Source organism: Fomitiporia mediterranea (genome assembly GCF_000271605.1).
Source record: "Fomitiporia mediterranea MF3/22 unplaced genomic scaffold FOMMEscaffold_2, whole genome shotgun sequence".
NCBI classification, from domain to species: Eukaryota; Fungi; Basidiomycota; class Agaricomycetes; order Hymenochaetales; family Hymenochaetaceae; genus Fomitiporia; species Fomitiporia mediterranea.
The window spans coordinates 2262868-2282723 of NW_006760387.1; the positions used below are offsets into that span (position 1 = coordinate 2262868).

The 19856-nt window shown below is 45.8% G+C and overlaps 5 protein-coding genes across 5 annotated transcripts; 2 read left to right on the forward strand and 3 right to left on the reverse strand.

The window, feature by feature from the left end:
- Positions 1–449: 449 nt before the first annotated feature.
- On the forward strand, positions 450–1699 carry FOMMEDRAFT_77380 (uncharacterized protein; the record flags this gene model as incomplete). The annotated part of the gene is made up of 5 exons (XM_007262835.1): positions 450–555; positions 734–978; positions 1033–1122; positions 1202–1436; positions 1488–1699. 5 exons carry the CDS (start codon positions 450–452, stop codon positions 1697–1699), a joined length of 888 nt encoding a protein of 295 aa, XP_007262897.1.
- Positions 1700–4381: 2682 nt separating this feature from the next.
- On the reverse strand, positions 4382–7112 carry FOMMEDRAFT_17124 (uncharacterized protein). Its single transcript, XM_007262836.1, has 16 exons — positions 7078–7112; positions 6617–7001; positions 6387–6552; positions 6303–6335; positions 6223–6242; positions 6156–6170; positions 6062–6100; positions 5975–6003; positions 5902–5915; positions 5819–5847; positions 5782–5785; positions 5597–5656; positions 5403–5534; positions 5048–5327; positions 4934–4982; positions 4382–4874 (listed from the first exon to the last, which is right to left on the reverse strand). The coding sequence occupies exons 3-16, from the start codon at positions 6454–6456 to the stop codon at positions 4572–4574; spliced, it is 1077 nt and encodes a 358-aa protein (XP_007262898.1). The 5' UTR covers positions 6457–6552; positions 6617–7001; positions 7078–7112; the 3' UTR covers positions 4382–4571.
- A 2329-nt stretch (positions 7113–9441) lies between these two features.
- FOMMEDRAFT_165377 (uncharacterized protein) lies at positions 9442–11852 on the reverse strand. Its single transcript, XM_007262837.1, has 7 exons — positions 11639–11852; positions 11394–11576; positions 11300–11328; positions 11044–11237; positions 10869–10992; positions 10627–10812; positions 9442–10561 (listed from the first exon to the last, which is right to left on the reverse strand). Exons 1-7 carry the CDS (start codon positions 11796–11798, stop codon positions 9629–9631), a joined length of 1809 nt encoding a protein of 602 aa, XP_007262899.1. The 5' UTR covers positions 11799–11852; the 3' UTR covers positions 9442–9628.
- A 972-nt stretch (positions 11853–12824) lies between these two features.
- FOMMEDRAFT_144598 (uncharacterized protein) lies at positions 12825–16240 on the forward strand (the record flags this gene model as incomplete). Its single annotated transcript, XM_007262838.1, has 9 exons — positions 12825–13435; positions 13496–13710; positions 13772–14719; positions 14762–15064; positions 15115–15373; positions 15538–15589; positions 15864–15920; positions 15979–16069; positions 16133–16240. The coding sequence occupies exons 2-9, from the start codon at positions 13666–13668 to the stop codon at positions 16238–16240; spliced, it is 1863 nt and encodes a 620-aa protein (XP_007262900.1). The 5' UTR covers positions 12825–13435; positions 13496–13665.
- A 1583-nt stretch (positions 16241–17823) lies between these two features.
- On the reverse strand, positions 17824–18186 carry FOMMEDRAFT_25866 (uncharacterized protein; the record flags this gene model as incomplete). The annotated part of the gene is made up of 1 exon (XM_007262839.1): positions 17824–18186. One exon carries the CDS (start codon positions 18184–18186, stop codon positions 17824–17826), a length of 363 nt encoding a protein of 120 aa, XP_007262901.1.
- Between the last annotated feature and the right edge of the window lie 1670 nt (positions 18187–19856).

The window sequence follows — 19856 nt, forward strand, 5'->3', positions numbered from 1 at the left end:
CTGTTCATTCCGAGCCGCAACGGCAGTCACGCTCAAAGGCGAAGGTAAAATCACAGAAGAGGGACAGGAAGGGGAAGGGTCGCGCACTCATTCTGTCGGAGGAAGAAGAAGAGCAGGAACACGTGGACGTGGAGGTCGAAGCAGTGGAGGAAGATGATGATGAGATGTACCCGCCTATTTCAACCCCGAGAGGGCGAGCTTCACTGAATGGTCGCCGAAAATCTAACACGCGCCCTCGAAGAAGAAGTGAATCAATACCGGACGACGTAAAGCCACCTTCACCTCCATTGCGTCCGCAAAAGAAGATGAAGCTGAACGTGCGCTCGCCCTCTCCGCCTGTACGACCGCGACACACAGGAGCTAGCAGGCCAAGGGTGATGGTTCGGATCCGTTTACCTGGCAAAGGGAAAGGGCGAGAGGAGGATGAAGAGGACGAGTCAAAGAAGAGCATGTTTGACGATGTTCTTGACGAATGGCAGCGTGATACCTCAAGGACGAGTATACTGAATGGCGACAAGGAGAGGTTTGAGAAGTCACGAGTCATTGCAGAAGTACGTCTTTATTATTTAATTCTCATCTTAATTTGAGGCTCATTGGTTGGTATCCTTATAGTCCAAACTTGTCCCTCCGCCACCATCCGACCCTATTGATTTATCTTCCATTCCCGGGCCTTCAAGTGGTCGTTTCCCACTCCGTTCTGCAGTTCATCAACTGCAGCAACAACAGACACAAGCCTTAATTCCTACTTCAAGCTCAACTTCTCCAACACCTTCAACGCCTGGTCCTCCGCACATTCCAGCAAAATACGACCCATCTATCCTTCGCATCCGAACAATTCGTTTTGGGCCGTATGACATTCAGACGTGGTATGATGCACCCTTTCCTGAAGAGTTCTCCAATATCCCGGAGGGACGCCTTTGGATTTGTGAATTCTGTTTGAAGTATATGAAGAGTCGATTTGGAGCGCAGCGGCATCGGGTATGTTATTTCTTCGTGAAGCAGCGAAGACCTTGGACTAATTAGTCTCTATAGCTAAAGTGTAAGTGTCGGCATCCGCCCGGTGATGAGATTTACCGAGACGGCTCGATATCTATTTTTGAGGTGGATGGCCGGAAGAACAAGGTGCGTTTCAGGTTTTCCATGCGCCGTGTCCTTGTCCACCCACGATTCTCATGCCATAATAATTACATTTCCTTTTTAGATATATTGCCAGCACCTATGCCTTCTTTCGAAGATGTTCCTTGATCATAAATCACTTTTCTACGATGTCGAACCGTTCTTGTTTTATGTCATGACGGAAGTGGACGATATTGGTGCTCGTTTCGTCGGATATTTCAGCAAGGAGAAAAGGAGCTCGAAGGATCTTAATTTGAGTTGCATTATGACTTTACCGGTGAGGCAACGGCAGGGATGGGGAAACTTGTTGATCGATTTCAGTGAGTGTGTTCTCGCTTACTTCAACTGAGCTGAACTGACCTTTGTCAAAGGCTACCTATTGTCACAAAAGGAGGCCAAATGCGGTACGCCAGAGAGGCCTTTGTCCGCGCTTGGTGCTATTGGCTACAAGAAATATTGGACATTGGCTATAATGCGGTTATTACATGAGGCTCCGAGTAATCCGCGCCTAGAAGGTTTGTTCACACCTCGTGATGCGAACATTGATCTCACATTATTAACTTCAACTTGTAACAGATGTTAGTGCGGGCACGGGTATGACTATTGAGGATATATATCATACGCTTGTGTACCTCGACATGATCACGATTCGTGAGGGCCCTTCTTCACCAGTGCGCCCATCCCCCGGACGTTCGGTCAAGTTGACGCGCAATCGAAAGAACGGCGTCGCGCGGAGAAATCTGCAGAAGGCTCAACCGGCAGATGACGAAAAGTCGTCGAAGCCATTCGTTCCCCCGACGAATTACGAGATACATTGGGACGCCGATGAAGTCAGCCAATTTCTGGAAGAGTGGAATGCGAAGGGGTACCTGACGCTGAAGCCAGAGAAGCTGAAGTGGGCGCCGTTCCTTCTATCCAGGGCAGACAAACTCGTGACCCCGTTGGAAGATGTTCTCACGACGGGTCCTGTTGATGTCGAGATGACGCCGACGACGCCGGGTCCTGCGGCTTCGGTATCTGGTTCCGTTAGAGCATCCGTGTCAGTAACAGGCGGTGCCGATGTTCGGGATGTTGCGCCCCTTGTCACTCCCGTTTCGGAGTCAGACCAAGATGCTCCTAGCGTCTCGTCTGCTCCTACCCCGCATGACAATCCCGACTATTCGCCCCGACTATCTGATGCGGAGCATCCACCCGAGCCAGAAGGGTCCCCAACGCCGACACCTTCACCGCCTCCTGTTATGCAACCGAAACCACGTTCTGTTAATAATGCTTTAGAAGCACTTGCGGCTGTTGCCTGTGTAGTGTCGATTGCGAACCCACCAGTTGACGTGCGTAGGAGGTCGTCAACGATGTTGCCACTGGGCGAAGCGGGTAGACCAACCTGGGGTCAGAATGCCATGAACGGGTCGTCAACTAAGCCCCTTTCGACATCTCAGCTTTCACAATATGCCAATAGCAACCCGGCGACACCAGTGCACGAGACTCGTTCACGGAGGCCTGCGACGAAAACTGAGAACGATGATCGACTTCCAGCGAGTAATGAGTTGACTATGCAGCGCCCACGACCGGATGTTCATCCTCTGGCCATGCGCAAATACGACGATGCGGATACTCCTATCTCACCGTCACCTTCAAACCAGCGAGTTTCCGTGGAAAAGGACGCTGAGCTCGCTGCTCGGCTGGCGCGCGAAGAGAGCATACAGACACGTTCTTTACGATCAGCGTCCCACTCTTTATCTCGTACTCCAACGCTGGCTTCTCGAGAGTTGAGACCGAAGGAATCCTCAGCGCGTAAGCGACCGAAAGCGCCGTCTGTTCGCGACCCTTCACCTCCGACACCTGTATCGCCTGATAGACCAACGACGCGCAGGCAGGCACAGGTCCTGGCTTTAGAATCTGCAAAGGCTAATAATACGGGGCGCGTAACGCGGCGGCATTCATCTAGACTCGCAGCGAACGGCGGGGAAAGTGAGGCCCTGTCGATCAGCAACTCACCTTCGAAACGGTCAACGAGGCTTAACGGCGCTTCGAAGTCGTCTGTAGCTCCGCAATCTCCAGCGAAATCGGCGCGGGGACAAGCGGTTGCGGGTGCGGCGGGTGCTTCGCAGAGGAACGGGACGCAGAAAGGCCGCTCTACGCGCTCGTCGGCGAGACGTGGACAAAGTCCGTCTGAGCAGAGCATAACGACTGAGCGGACGGCTGAGGAAGAGGGTGACGTTGATATTGATGTCGACGCAGATGCTGAGGGAGAGTCAGATGCGGATGTGGATGCAGATGGTGAGACTGAGGGTGACCCTGTTCCCCTGAACGGCGATGTCAGCATGGACGACCAGGAGGGTATCACCGTTGATTCACATACGGACGCTGCTACGACTAAATCAGAACCGAACGGATCGTCGAGCGTTGTTTTGGGCAAAATGAACGGTAGGAGAGAACAAGACGACCTTACGGAGAGCGCGGATGCAAATGAATCTGGATCGCCTTTAGCGAGTACCAGTATGAATGCAGTTAATGACGGAGCGGCGTTTGTGCCGGATGAGACGACGACGATAAAGTCGATCTCGAATTCAGATTTACCTGGTGCTGTATTGCAAGGCGAGGACGAGGACGACATGGACGCAGAGGGAGAACCTGATGACGAAGACGCGGATGGTGAACCTGATCCTGATGTTTTCTCATAGAGCCAACCCAGGCCCCTTTTTTCTTTACAACCAAATTTCTCTTCGCTTCATAGTTCATATTCGTTAAGTTCGTTTCTCGCTTCAGTTAGTTCTCACTTCATTCATTCGATCGATATTAGTACCATCGTTATTATTTGTGTGTAAGATACTTAACTAACAATCTCTTCACGTATTGTAAAGTCGCTTCGATGTGCATACGAATTATATATACATACATACGTGTTATCCTTTATCCTTTTTCTGCCTTTCTTTTTATGGCTTTCCTTACTTTTGTTCAGATTTCCCCCCTGGGCTTTGGATGTACTTATGTGCATATATAGTTTTTGGTTTACTTACATAGCTGAATATTCTACAAATTTCTATTGGTGACTACGGGTAGTATGTTCTGTGTCTGTGTCCTCTGTCCTCTGTCCTCTATGCTTTGCCGTGCACTGATTCGATGTCACCGCTATCCCTCTTTCATCCTTTCTTTACATCTTACTGTTTCAGGGTGTCCTGCTCTCTTCGTGTGTACCTTACTACTCGCTTGAGTGTAATGAAGATATTTACACATATAGTTTTGTGCAATGGAGACTTTGCGCCTAGGCAATGTAGAAAAATTCCCATTAATACATACAAAACGACATGTACACGACAAACTTCACGATATACCTTACGATATAACTGACACAAGCTCTCACATCCCTAAGGAGGGGAAAAGAAGATAAACTACGAAGTACATAAAGCCACCTTACTGGCGCCTCACTCCATCAAGCAATATCCGAGATGTGCATGCTACACTGATGCTTTCAGGTTTCTCAATGCATGGAGTTCGTACCCGGATACTTCCCTCCCTTGCTCGTCCTCTACTGTCGTTGCGACTCCAACAGCATCTGATATATGTGAGACGCTTCCATCCCTAATACTAACAGTGTGGATATACGAAGATGAGTTCGGATTGTTGTGGACATGGTTGCCACTTGCACTTGCGCTGGAGCTCATGCGTGCCTGCGAGCCGCGAAGGTTAAGCAAGAGTCGGTTGGCAATTACGCTGGAGAGCGCAACTGTGAAGCCAACGGGAATCTCGATGACGGTGACCTAGATAGAGCGCACTTAGTTTAAGCTGATGGCGTGGAAAGCGCGGGAGAAGCGCTCACGGGACCAAATATCCAAATCATCGTAGTCGTAAGATATGTTGCGAAAATGCTGAAATAGTCGTCAATGCACTTGATAATATCATATTTGACATCATGATTAAACAAACCACATACATTATAAAATAGCCGACACTATCCCTCAGGAGAATTTCCAAGATATTCATTTCTCCTCTTTTTGGGTCCGGCTGTTGAGATGTAGCCCGATCTCGATGCCGCATTGATAATCTTCCCAGCCTCCGAATTTCGTGATCCCTGTACGATTTGTACCCCCGCATACAAGCTAGCGCGCACAGAAGAGTCTCGAAACTAAGAATCGGAATCCAGAATGCATAGAAATGGGTTGAAATCCCTAAGGGTATGCAGAATTTTGTTCCAGGAATTAAGTTCGCTTTTGCTATTTGTCATAGAATTTCTTTTTGAGTGTTCCAGCAGTTCTAACGACGAAGTATGATATTCCGTATGTACGCACCATTGACATCGCGCAGCACAGTTCCCATAACCGCTGCGGAAGACGCCATTGCGAAGATGAAGAAGCAGATCATCAAGCCAAGCACCTTCTTATTCCCATAATACAACGCATAGAGGCGCAGTTGAAGTATGGCTGGGAAAGGCTCGTAAGATAGAAGGGAAAATATGAAGATCAGCGAGAATAGAGAAGCTCACTTTCTGCGAGTGCAGCAGCGATAAGTCCGGTCCAACCCTGCCAATTGAACCAGTGTTGACCTAGATGAATGCACATCAGACGTGAGTAATCCAATTTTGCGGGAAATTGGCGGCTTACAGCTGTTGGTATGTCAGAAAAGCTCCTATAACCACCGTCATGAGACGCACAACTGCAATTTTGAGTGAGAAAATGAGCCAACGCCAATAATTACAGGTACGCACATCATCTGTTATTGATGGCGAAAAAAGACCTAAGGCATTTTTAATTAGTAAGCAACCTAATGCAAGAAGAGCACAATGCAGACCATAATTATTAAAGCTGGCATTCAGGACAGCAGTTAGAAGCTCTCCACGCGGAAAGAATACTAGAGGACTGACGCGACCACAAAAAGAGTGTAATATCGATTCTACAGATTTCTATCAATTCAAAGGTCTGATGAACAAAGTAAAATTTGCTACGCGTACCAAGAAAAAGAGGACCTTTCCAATCGTCCACCTCGCTTTCTGTGAGGTCTTGTCTCAGTAGCCTGCCTGGAATGTTATCAAGTAATGAATGTACCCAAATAAATTGAATCTATGCGGTAAAGTCAATAGTGAGTCCCAGTGCATTATGTACTCGGACGCACCTCTTGGTCCAGTGTAAGAACTAATGGTAATTAATAAGAGTCAGCTGCAAAACCGATTCTATATGCAAGAAGAGACCCACAGTAATCGTGTACGATAATTGCGCTCGATGCCACTGTCAGAAGTCAGAAGCGCCTGCTATGTTAAATTGGGTGGAATGGCTCACGTTCTGAGTACCGAGTATTGGCAACATCGCGGAGGACTGGCGCGAGCAAATCGACTAACCCGTTGGACATGCCGAACTAGGCGTAAAGGGCGTCCCGCGAGCAGGTAAAGAACTGGACCTCTGAATAAGAACTGCTGCTGTCGAAGTTCTGCTATGGGGTCCAAACCTTACGGAATGAATAAATAAGCTCGGTTCCCTTATATCGCCGATCAAGGCTTCGGAAGATTCACATTCAAACAAGGCATCGGTCACTGTTCGGCGTCTCCTTGTGCGTTTGCGATGATCAGGACAAATAACGACGTAGAAAGTCCCTGTGGAAGTGAACGACGTGATAACCGCGTCCTCGTCTGCCTCCGCCATGTGCGAATTGTTTGAAGCGTTAAAACTAGGTAAATAGCATTGATTAACTAGTCACGAGACTTCATCTCTCAGCTTGTAAGTAGGGGTCGGTAGAAACACCCGTATAAAGCCGTGTGAGATAGATCCACCTGAACTTATATAACAATCTGGAAGTTTTTCAGAAGCAGGTAGATTTGGTCAATAGTGCAGAATATATTTCCCAAGAACCCGACCACCGGCCAATGCCGTAAGTGTTCCAGCCCGTCCTAAGTTCAACTAGTTCCTCAATAAGGCTCTTGTTCTCTTGCTGAAGCATGAAGACGAAGATGTGACGAGAATCAGGTTGGCTTACTGAATACCGATGAGCTCGCATCAAGACATAATATGCACTGTACTAGCTTTTCAGGGATTGAAAATAGTTGGTGTCTAGCGGCGCCGTACTCGTTGGAAGATGGTGATGAGCAGGCTAGCAGCTTTGTATCCTATTTTTTTGTACTAATCCATCACGTGATATAATGATGCTGAGTTTGATGCTAATCAATTGATAACTGTGTTTCTTTTTACCACATTTTCCGTACCTGGTTTTCTTGACACGCACTACGCTAGCAATCTCGCATGCTCACTGCGACTAGGATTTAATTCTGAACGGAGACGCATCGTCTTCAAAATTGTATAAGCTGAACATCTACCCTCAACAAGACAGGTCCTATCATTATGATGTAGCAAGAGTATTTCTTATGCCAGGAACTATTAAACTTCCAATATTTCCCGTACGTAATTCCGTTTCCATTCCAACTTTGATTTCTCCAGTCCTCCTAGGCTGAGGAATACAGATTTGTGACGCAGACAGCTGGAGATGTTCCATCATTTCTTACCTAAATCGGCCGTGCACATCTCTTCCTTACAGTAAAGAGCGCTGGGCGTCTACTAGAACGCCAACATTCTTTGTTGCATGGGCGCCTAATGTGAAAACAGACCGTGTATCGTCTTGCTCGCGCCCATTCTAGGACTGCTCTGCTCTCTGTCCTACATTCTGCGTGTTCAGATGTAGTGGTGTCTCTGACCATGCTTCCGGCAGTTTCGGTTACAATTATACAGGATCAAACAACTATATCGGTCGCAATCGTTCTCATTACAATTACATGGTGTACATTGACATTCCATTGGCCAGTCCACTCATCGCATATCCAAGGCGTATAGTTTCCGCGGTGACTATCTACAGTTTTGTTGCTTCAGTGACAAATTGTATAGGTCAACATCAAGGCGAAAGGGAAAGGTTTAGAATCAGTTTCTCACCTTTACTTTGGGCTTATTTACCTGCATTAGACGACCTTCTTTTTATTGAACTTTGTGCTCTCTCTGTCAAAGAATCATCAGCCGTGGTATTGTGACGAGGGAACCGCCAAGCATTGCCGAAGCATCGGACTTAGTGGAGCACTCCGTCCAAACTCCCAATGCCTGGAAAATGAATCGGACGAATCAGACTACCTACCTCTAGCGGCGCAGGCAGGACAGATGCCCTGACGCTGTACTTGATTGTTGCATCCGTATTTCGATTGACACTTCACGTATGCACCGCAATTCTTGCTGCATCCCATGCCAGGGCCGAGGATGTGGCCTTTGCATGCCTTCACGCCACAGTGGTGGTTGTAGTTGGCGTTAGCTCGGGTCATGGCGAGTGGACGGAGGTAGGTGAGTGCAGCTGCGTCGTACAGTACAGTTAGGGTTGGAGTTGACTGTCTTCAGCCAAGGAGTGTAGCTGTCGGAAGCAGATTTATAGGATTTACTTGATACAGCCACAGAAGCCGTGATTTGGAGAGCATTATACGAATCCCCTTGATGCTCACGTGTAAGGGGAAAGAGGAAATGGGTTGAGCAACAGAGGTAGTAACGATGCACGAGGCTGTTCTACGATATAAGAGATAGTCAACCGCACCTCAGCCTCGCTTTACTAGGACAGGGTCCAAGCCGTGATCGAACTTGATGCGGGAGCTGCATTTGCTATGTAAAGGCTGTCCGCGGCGAAACTTAAAATAAATCAAGGGAGTTCCGAATCGCTTTATCTGGATTTTGTATTTTCAAGTGATTCCTTGTAGAACTAATGATCATCAATGTGTAGATTCGTTTACCAAAACGTTATGCGTAAAATCGCACCGGAATGGACTTGAATGAACGACTGGCCACTGATTGTGCTTCTCCCGTTTGTGCAAGAAGGAACGCCAATCTGTCATTTGAGTTCGAACAATAAGGCATCTCGGCAACGTTCTCCGCACTTCGACAGACCCTAGGACAGTAGAACCCAGAAATGTGCCTCTAGTCCATAGTGGGATTCACTGCCTCAACGGATGCCGGAAAAGCTTACCTATACTTGATCAGGTAATCTTTGGTTACAATTAATCAAGGCATGTTGTCTGGTCGGTGACTTTTGTACTTCTCCGCCTTATCCTCGCCAGAGGCGCATTCTCTCAAGTGCTGTCTTGTACTAGCTAACCTTCTTCTCTCTGGAAATCTAACACATGTATTGGTATTGCTTGAAGGATTTCGTTTGCCATTTCAAATGTGCTACAAGCAATGAGCTTTATGCAAGGCTGCACATGGCTCTGTCTGCTTGTCTGCCTGCTGTTCTTTCACAAGAACATGCCCTGTAGTAGGAAATGGAAGGGCGAATTCATGACAGTGGCTTCGAAGGTGCAGTGCGAGGCTCACGAGACGTTGGGTAGACACAGGTTTTGATACATTTAAGCGGAGCTGGATTAATCGTACATGCAAATTTGTGAAGTTGACAACGTGCGAACACGTAGAGATACAAACAGAGCCAGATTGGTCGATGTCTAGCATCACCAACCTCGCTTTCAACCTTTCACTTCCCCATACCAGAACGAACCCCAATACTCTCTATAATATCAGTCCAGATCATCAAGGGCACCTGCCTCCTCCGTTAGGCGACCATCCGTCTCACTTGTCGGTGCAGAAGGCGATGCAGCTACAGGTACGGAAGGAGACCAGAACGCCAGCGAAGCATCGTCCGTATGCGCCCCATCGTCTGTCGCTACCACACGCCCCCTCCCATCCGTCACAAAGCTCTGGCCACCATTTCGCCTTCCACTACATGATGTCCCTCCCGTATTTGACTTGATCCGTCGTGGCACATGCTCACTGCGGACGTCAGTCTTGCTTCTCACCTCACGATCGTGAAGTTGGACTTCGTCGCCGGAGGAGGGAGTTACGGTAATTCGCGAAGAGTGATGATCATTCGTTCCTCTTCCCATGACGAGAGGGCCGTCCGAGCCTCTTTGCGAAGAAGACTCTTGTGCGCCGAGGGAATCTGCCCCTCCTCCCTCACTTATCGATATTGATTCGACAACAGCTGGGAATTGCTGCTGTTCATCACGGGATAAAGCTTCCCCGGTTGGTATTCCAGTGCTGTCAATGCGATTGTCGATACTATATCCGTATACGCCTTCGGCGACATCGGGCCTGCTGTCGCTAGCGCTCATTAACTCATCTGCCCATGTATTCGTAAGGTTTGGCAAGCTACGGCTGCGAATGCGAGAGTGGGGTACAAAAGTTTGTGTTGAAGTGCCTTCGTCGGTGCCATCGTCACTCTCCGATTCAGTCATGTTCGCGATCAAGTCAAAATTATCTGGTGACATGTTGTTATCCATAAAAGCTCGTGTCAGTGGAAGTGAAGAGTTAATCGAGGAATCTTCTGGAGTTGCTAGAATTGAGGGCCTCGATAGGGTTGATCGTTCCTCTTCTTCGGGCCGCCCGTCCTCCGACGAGCTGGTAAAAGTTCCCATAAGTGCCTCTCCCAAATTTGTGAGCACATCTTCCAGCTGAGATTCGCATGAATTAATCAGGCCAGCGAATACAGATGTCTACACGAAAATAAACGACTTACGAGAATGGCAAGATGTGAAACTTCAGAGTCCTCGCCATCATTAGTACTTCCGCGAGCAGTTAGATCAAAGCGAGCTCTAAGGTCCTCCATTAATTGCAAAACATCGTTCTCTGTTCTCGATGCCCTGATATTAGATAGTAAATCTGAGATAGACGCGTTTTGCAGTCGATTGCTGCGTCGACGTCTCTAAGGATACTGTCAGATTAAATACTTCGTACCCTAGTTGTCTGCATGAAACTCACGCTCATGTAGTAATCTACACCACGGTCAAACACATACGGAGAACCATCTGCTTCCTTATGCTGATAAAAACAATCTCGACCAAACGGGCAGTAACGAGAGTTGGGGGGAGACATTTCGAAATACCTTGAAGGTCTTAGTTTGAGTGTGCTCATCTGACCTCTTCAGAATACGCACTTGCACGGGATGCGAGCCATGCTGGATTTGTAGCTGGCAATGACTATTGCTTTCTTCGGTTCTTCAGCTGAGTAGTATACACTGCTGGGAATCACAAAGTTTGATGAGGCTCGACAATATGGGCATTTTTTTGTGTTTCCCGATTCCAGCAGATCTTGTGACTTCCCAGTTGGGTCTCTCCAACCACGGATACACTGAAAGGCAAAGCATAAGCAATCTCGACTCGAAAAATTCATGAAAAGTCCGCCTATCTGACCTCCAAACAAAAGACATGGCTACAGTCCTCTGTTGTGCAAGTGTACCTTAGTTTAGTTATCCTCACTGAAGAAGGCAACGTGTTGATGACGAACCAAGCAAACCGTAAGTCACAGGTTTCTCTTGACAGATGGAACACAGCTTGTCCTGATCTTCTTTGTTCATTTCAGACGGGTTTACTCCACGAGTTGATGTTCCAGCCTCAGTTTCAGTCAAGGTCACCGTATTTGGTCTACTTTCGTGACGAAACCAGCATTTACTTCCATGTTTGCAGAACCCTACAAGGGCAGAACCATTCCTTCAGAAATAATTTGGACACAAATAGAGAACATCAGCGTACCTGATGCGTAAAATCTGCATACCTTACTTTTGTCGTAAGGCGAGAGTGTCTCGCCGTCACCATGAAGGAACTTGCACATGTCGCCATTACGACAACCCCTCCCTGACCGAAAGTACATACATACACCGCGCGGCTTGGTTGTTGGTGGACGCTGTGCCATTTTGTTCGGTCTGCTGAGAGCCAAGCACCGGATGCCTTGGGCGTTCTCGACAATGCGGTGGCGGCACGAACGTGAGCCCCTGCACAGATGATCGACGTCGGTGGCTGTACGTGAGCAAAACTTTATTTAAAGGATTACTCTGATACTCACAATATAATAGCAGTATAAAAATGACAAGTACTTTGACCAATAAATAGGTATAACTCTAAAAGGTGTCAGAGATGCATCAGGGCAATCGACTTACCTACCGTGACAAGTATACTCTCGCGCTCAATAATGCTTTATTTCACTTTTTCATCAGCTACCTTGTCAAAATGAATCTGATTCAGCCATCTGCCGCGCCTTCACAAGAAATTTGTTATTCTGACCTTCACATGTTTCTAAGTGGTTTTTGAAAGGACCAGGGCATGCGTAGTTAGTAGCAACTTAGTGCATTGTTTGATGCAAGTTGCATTACCAATAGCAAGGCGATTGCCGTTTTGGAATAGTCATTTACAATATCTCAAATTAAGTCATACAGACTTCATTAGAGTAGGAAATTCAAGGGTGATGCCGAATACAATATGAATCTACTCTACTTGTTCATATATCACTGTTAGAGACTTCCATTTGTCTATAAACCTGGATTCAAGAAAATGACATCAGGCTTGCGTCTCTCTGCAATGGTCATATTTATAAGTCGCATTTATTTGTCCAACAAGCACTGTGCAGGCAGTCAGAGAACCTCTGTACCTAGCGTTTTTGACAATGGCGGCATTGACGGTCCGGCAAACCCAGTACAATCCGAAGGAGAAATTCCTAATTGGGATTAGTTTGTCAGCAATACGAAAGCTGATACAAAAGTTTTAAAACCCAGGCAAGTGTCTTCCTACGACAATGGCTAAGGACATTCACCAGGATACGCATTACCAAACTCTCCAAGTTCTACCGTCTGCGACTCAATTTGAAATAAAAGCTGCCTATCGTCGTCTGCTGCTATCTTTACATCCCGATAAGAGAAAGTTTTCAGCCGACCAGAAGACTGTTGAGACTGGACTCCTTAAGGAATTTGATGTCGCCCATATTCAAGAGGCATACCGCATATTATCCGACGTTGACGAACGAGCAGTATATGACGCATCATTAAGCCGGTCCAAAGCTGTTTCTGATGCACCCGCGAATGTGTCACGGCCTCGACCAGCACAAGTCATATCTCTGGAAGAATTCTCTTCCGTCGATTCCGAGAGTAGTCCTTTCCTGCAGTGGTGCCACGCGTGCCGTTGCGGAGGCACCTACTGCATCACGGAAGAAGACATGGAGGAAGACCGACACATAATTGCTTGCGACCAGTGCTCGGAGGTCGTCTATGTCGGTTATGAGGCATTGGAGGACGAAGAGGACATTCTACAGTGACCACTTCTGCAAACGCGTAGGAACGCGTCGATATTTCAGTTTCTCACTTGGCCCTGTTGTGACTAGCGGGGCTAGATCACTCGACGTAGAGCGGGTTGACGTTGGAATCAGACAGGAAATCCGACACAATGGGTACCAAACTTTTGTTCTAATACCCGAGAAATTCACAATACGCGCTCATCGTTGAGCGTAGTACAAGGTCTTCAGCCTCTTTCCGCATTCACCGGATCCTTGATCGTTCAAGTGTGAGTAACATCGTTTAATTCTCCTCTGAGAGCCAAAGAGAAAATTGACTCCAAAGGCAGGAGCTCATGATATCGGCTTCACTTGCCGACCAGATATTGATTGTGGAAATTGGCTGCATACCTCTGGCCTCACGTCCATCGCTCGCACAACACGAAGCTCTAATTATATCCTCCTTCCCGCCTGTGCCTATATAATGGCTATGCGACACTGAATACACTCAAGAATATCCATGCTGTTTATCGGTCTATCCGGTAAGCAAAGCGCGTTCAAGCGAGTGAGTATTCCCTCTTTTTCACTGTCTGAAGTTTGAGTTGATCTAATTGTTATCTCCGAAGGTAAATATGTCGTTGGATCATGACCATGCAGCCAGCGAGGGGGGAAGTGGTTACCGATACGACCCTGGGCAAGATACCAGGAAGCGAATACAAATTGGCCTCATTATCAGTGTTCTCTTCGGGTTTACCTGTTTGACTCTTGGGACGCTTATGAAGTCTCATGCGCTGCCGCTCAGTGGGAGTAGGTACAGCGGGGGGAATCTGCGTCTCATGCTTAACCCCTCGTACATCCGAGAGCTTTTGTTACTGCTCTTGAACGTTACGATGGTCAAAATCTCCGTTTGGTCTAGCGGAACAGCACACGCAACTGCTTTGAAGTGGACGCTCGCCATAGGGGTTAAGGAGCACGATCGACATACACACAAGAGGCGTCTGGAGTTTAATTCAAATCTGCGCTTCTTCCAATCGTCGTACAAATGGTGGACAGCTAATGGATTGCCTGCGAATATTATTATGGCTCTCTGTCTCACAATTTCCTATGCGGCGAGCTCCATGGTTCTGTTGGGCATGCAAGATGAAACCGTCCCATACAATGCCGTATTGTCTTTTGTAGCGCTGTACGTCCTGGGATTCGCCATATTGGTGCAATCGGCGATTGCGTTCTGTGCGATGCGAACGACGGAAATACCAACTTGGAGCCAGTCTCCTTTTGATGTGGCTGCCGCCTTGATTGAAAAAGGCGAATTGACAAGGAGGCCCGGTCGTTGTATGCACGGCCTGGCCGACATACACTATGAAGGTCCAAAACACCCTGAGAAGCTTCAAGAAGCCGTGTGGGTGTCTCACCCGCAATTTCGTCAATTCACGATGTACACCTGGATTCTCGTCGCCGCTCTTTACTATTGGACATTCATTATGTGGGGAATGATGGATTCTGGTACGAACGGCGCTCATCAAGGGAGCAGTTGGGACCTTATACCATTATCACCGTCGAACAACTCCGATCCGGTGCCGAAGAGCAAAGAAACTGGATTGATGGACTTCAACTAGAAAGGCGAAGCTCCGACGATAGGCATGTTATGGGGCTTGGGCATCTTGGTAGGGTTCCAAGGCGGCTTGATCACAACAATGTTGCAATGCTCCGAGTCTATCGCTGCCGCAGTGAGCGATGAACATCTTTGGCGCGAGGCTGGGACAGAGCATGGCACCGACCCGTCGCCGGGTCCGTTCAAGCGCATGTTCATCAGCGGACACACTACCGCGATCCACATTTCGGATCCGGTCCTTCACTGGCTTTTTGGTCTCGCCGTTGGTGTAAATGCTGATGCCGGTTTCCAGATTCGGCCAGTACAGGTTAGCATACCACCTACGGTTATCAAACGATATCATTAACACTGCTCTAGCTTTTGTACGTTGCTTTGGTTGCAACGGCCGGGACTGTTTCCCTTACCCTCGCTGGGAAGTCCCGTCCACGCACTATGCAGCCTTCGGCTTATGGTCACCTGCAAACCATGGTTGACCTCATTGATGAATGGTATCCCAAGAGGATGTATTGGGGTCATAAACACGATGGACATGCCGGCACGAGTGATAAACCATTGCCCGAAGTCGATCCGAACGAACCTTACGGATTTAAGGATAAGATTTTCAGGGACGAGAAGGGTAATAATGTCTGTTGCTGATTTTGTTCAGTTAATTCTTCTTCTCGATTTCCCCATCACACCCTATTGCTATTCTGCCTTCATACGTTTCACTTTTCAATCAATGTGGTATACCATAATTGTATATCTGTCTCTTGATGCACTAGTGCTAATTTGATGTAACAGCGGTGAATGGTGATCCTTATAGGCTATTAAGGTTTAGCGCTGGGGCAGCCTGGTAAAGTGGTCGTCTCGCTTTACTTATCAATCAATTCTGTTCCACACCGAAAATTTACGTGGCTGTTCTGGTCGTCAATGCAATCGTATCAGCTGTACAATGTTGCCTGTATATTCTGTGCCATATCACTGATTCTTAAGACGCAACAACAAAATAGGGGGCGAAATGTTTTGAGTCATAGCTGCATCAACAAAGTTGGAGAGGCGACAGCTTCAGTTGTATAGCCTCATTTCTCAATATAAATTCACAGTTTCGTGCTCCACATTCCTTACAGTCGCCAACTCATCCAAAATTGCAAGGCAACTACCTCCTACTTCCCAAACTCAGCATAGTACGTATGTTCTCTTAATTCAAGCCTTATTTTAATATTAAGTTTTCAATGTCTCCAGTTTTATTGAGGTTGTCATGTTCCGCCAAGTAGTCTCTCTGTTAGTTTCAACACTTTTGCTTGCAACAATTCACGCGTCTCCTTTACCAAAAGTGAGTCATATTTAATACAGCAAATTGCTCTATGGCTAATTGAACTTGTTTTGGATACTTCAGCCAAATAGCGAGTCGGCTCGAGCTATTCAGATAGGTGGACAAAGGATTGGAAATGTTAATCAGACCAACAAGCAAGTTCTCTGTGGAGAATCAGTAATTTCGTGCTAAGTGCCGTTATGCTGCAGGTCAGAACTCCAGTGTTGTGTTCTTTCCAAGATTGCATCAAATAGTCTTACTAGTATCTTTCTTGTATTGCCTATCCCAGTATTTATTTATGCTTGAGAATCTGTGTTGCAAGCCAAACATGACAAGCATACAAAATTGTGTAGTTTGATTCCTAAACTGCAAAGTTGAGTGTTTGGGAGTCATAAGGGAGGAAAGTGGCAGGGCTTGGGATAATATTTAAACAAAAATCACTGTGAAGAAACATCCTATTAAACACAGGTGGAAATACAAATCAGTGTTCCTTGCTCATGAACTGCTGGCCTAGGGTATCTGACAGCAGAACTATACATGCAATAAACATGCTAACGCCAACAGTGAACAATTGTCGGAAATAAATGTGAACAAATTTTGCAGGATTGAAGACAGTACCCCTACTAGTAACAAATAGAATGTCAGTGAAACGTCTTGCTGACTTCCTTGTTGACTCGGAATTTATTCTTTTCCTGTCTGCTTCTGCTAGGCTCCACTATTAACCGTTTCCAAGCATTTAGTAGTCTGCTTTATCGCCGTACTGCTAGCACCACCGCATATATATACTTCTTAATGAATAAGTACTGATTTAATGCAACAGTGGCAAATGATGAACTTTGTACTTAGGTTACACAGTCTCGACACAGGGCTTACTGTCTCAGAAGAGTGCTTGCCTCGCTTTGCTTGCCAACCAAACTTTGTTTTGTGTTAAAAATAGAAGCTCGAGCCTCTGTTTTAGGACTTACTACTAGTAGTACTAGATCATGCTACATATCCACTAGGTGATGCCATCTCGCCATTCGGTGCTGCATCATTGCCTCTAACATGATTTGGAGGCAAAATCTTTTGGGCACAACATGGTCGGAGGGGTAACTGTTCTGGAGGCATAGCCTCATTTATCGATATAAGTCCACAGATTGCGTTCCGCCTTCCTTACAAAATATCAACTAATCCCTAGTTGCAGGACAACTACGTACTAAATCTTATACATTGCACAGTACGACAAGTATTCTTTTATTTCTATATTTTTTACACGATACTGAACCTTTCTGTTTACCTTTCTCCCCTTTCTCTAGACTGCCATGTTCCGTCAAGCACTCTCTCTGCTCCTTACAGCACTCCTGCTTTCAGCCTCATATGCATTGCCTCTACCAAACGTTCGAGTGTATTACGTTGGCATGTCGTTTTCTCCTTGTTTACTAAGTAGAATACTTTTCAGGATTTTATACCTGGGATAGCCGGCCAAAGGGCAGGAGATGTTTGCCAAACCAACAATCAAGACTTCAGTGGCAAGTCAGTGATCGAGTGCTGAGCACATTTACATTCTGCTACCGAGAGCCGGAGGGTTGGTACTTTATCTTAGTTATTTTTTATACATTTGGCTTTTGTGTCTCCCACCAAACGACCAGAGTCTTTCTACTTTACCTGACGTTCTGTCTAGCAATCTTAGACTTCATTTGCACCGTTCGCTTAATTCATTCTTCGGTAGTGTGTGAAGATTGTGTTTGCTGCGTTCGTATTCATACAAGTCCCTTCCATGCCGCTCGTATTTGTGTCTATATACGGCTCTCATCAACAGCCTTCCGCCATCTAGCAATTCTCTGTGCATTCAACTCCTCCGTTTCTCTTCTGCGTCGTTCTTCCTCTGCTTCAATGTCCTCGGGCCGAATGCCATGAATCCTCAACTGCATTGCTAAAAACCCGTCCCAGAAGTCGAATTCCTTTCCGTCCTCGTCAACCTGGTCACCAGCATTGTTGCCAGTTCTTGATCGTCGGACAACCCTTTCACTGCATCCTTGACTCTCTTCATCGTATTTGCGTCTTTTCAACTCCTTTCCCCCCTCTCCTCTCCTGTCTTCACATCTTTTGATAATACCGCCCGGATAAAAATCACACTCGGACTTCTTTTTTTTTAGCATCTCCGTCGCTTCTAGACTGCCAAAGTTATTAAACACGGTAGAGGCATAAGTGAGATCAAGCAAGATGTCTTTAGGTAGGTACTCTTCAACAGTCTCTTCTCTTGCGACAAGGCTCTCTGACCCAGAGCCTCCTGTCAATGAGGAATGGGCATTGTGATGTTGTTGAGAGGGAGAACTTAAGGGGGGCACGCATAGACAAGGGGTGAGGTGACGATTGACTGCTCAGTGTCTCTCGTCCTTATATTGTATGTATTCTAACTGAGACATTATGAAGTCATTGTCTCGTGGTTCGTCTGTTGATGAACTAATCATCTCATAATACTCCCCTTCAAACTCTTACTAGTCTGAGTAAACTGGTAAGATGTTTGACTTGTGGTACATGTAGCACTTTAGTTAATATATCTGCTTGTTGATCGTTTGTCTGTATGTATTTCACATTTATGTACTCTAACTCAATGTAGCATTTAATAAAATCTTTCTTATAATCTAAATGCTTTGTTCGTTCCGAATATTTGAGTTCATCCAATGTAACCGTTTGTATAACAGCATTGTTATTGCAAAAGATATTAATTGGTGTATCAGAGACCTGCAGAATCTCTTCAGCTAAATGAGTAAGTGTGATTGCTTCCTGTGTTCCTCTTGCAAGAGCTATTAATTCAGCTTCATACATCAAATTTGCCACCAGTGTTTGTCTTTTACTTGACTATGAAACTAATGAATTGCTTAAGTAAAATGCATATCCTGATATTGCACAATGCCCTTCTTACATCATACTGTCTGTGTCTGTATAGCTGTTCAATATTGATTGATTTGTACTACCAAGTTGGAGCCAGACATTGTTTGTAGTTTTTAAGTACATGTAACAATGTTTAAGTGCTAGATAATGCTCCATACTAGGGTCATTGAGGTATTTTGCTAACTGATTTGTTGCAAATGCTATATCTGGCTGTGTACAGTCTGCAATGTATCTAAGTGCACTAACCATGTTCATGTATAGTATATCAGACATTTGTTTTCTATTGTTATCAGTTTGCAATACTATTTTTAATTGTGTACCAGGCTGCATAGGTGTTTGTACACTTTGTTCGTTTGTAAGTTTGTAACGTTCTATTATACTATTAATATAATGTGTCTGACACATCCTGATGAATCTATACTCTCTGTTGTGTTGAATCTCTATACTAAGTAGCTAGTGTAATTCACTACTGTCTGTATATTGTAAATGATGTACAATAGATTGTTTTATCATTGCAATAGTATTATTATTCTTTGCTACAATAGTAATATTGTCAACATGTACAAATAATATGGTTACAGTTATTTCTTTCTTCTTTGTGAAGAATATGGCATTATCATGTTTGGATTTTGTTAATCTGTATTTAAGTAGTATATTAGATAGTGTTTTATACCATCTTCTACCAGCTTGTTTTAATCTGTATAGTGCTTTTTGTAATTGTAATATTTGTCCATTCTGTAGTCTGTCTATTAAGTTACCTGGAGGAGGTTTAACATATATTTCCTTGTCTTCCATCAATTGTCCATACAGATATACTGATTTTATATCTATCTGATGTATTTCATAATTATTAGATGCTGCCCATGCTAATATTAATTGCACTGTAGATAGTCTAGCAGTAGGAGCAAATAAATTGTCTGTATGATAGTCAAGG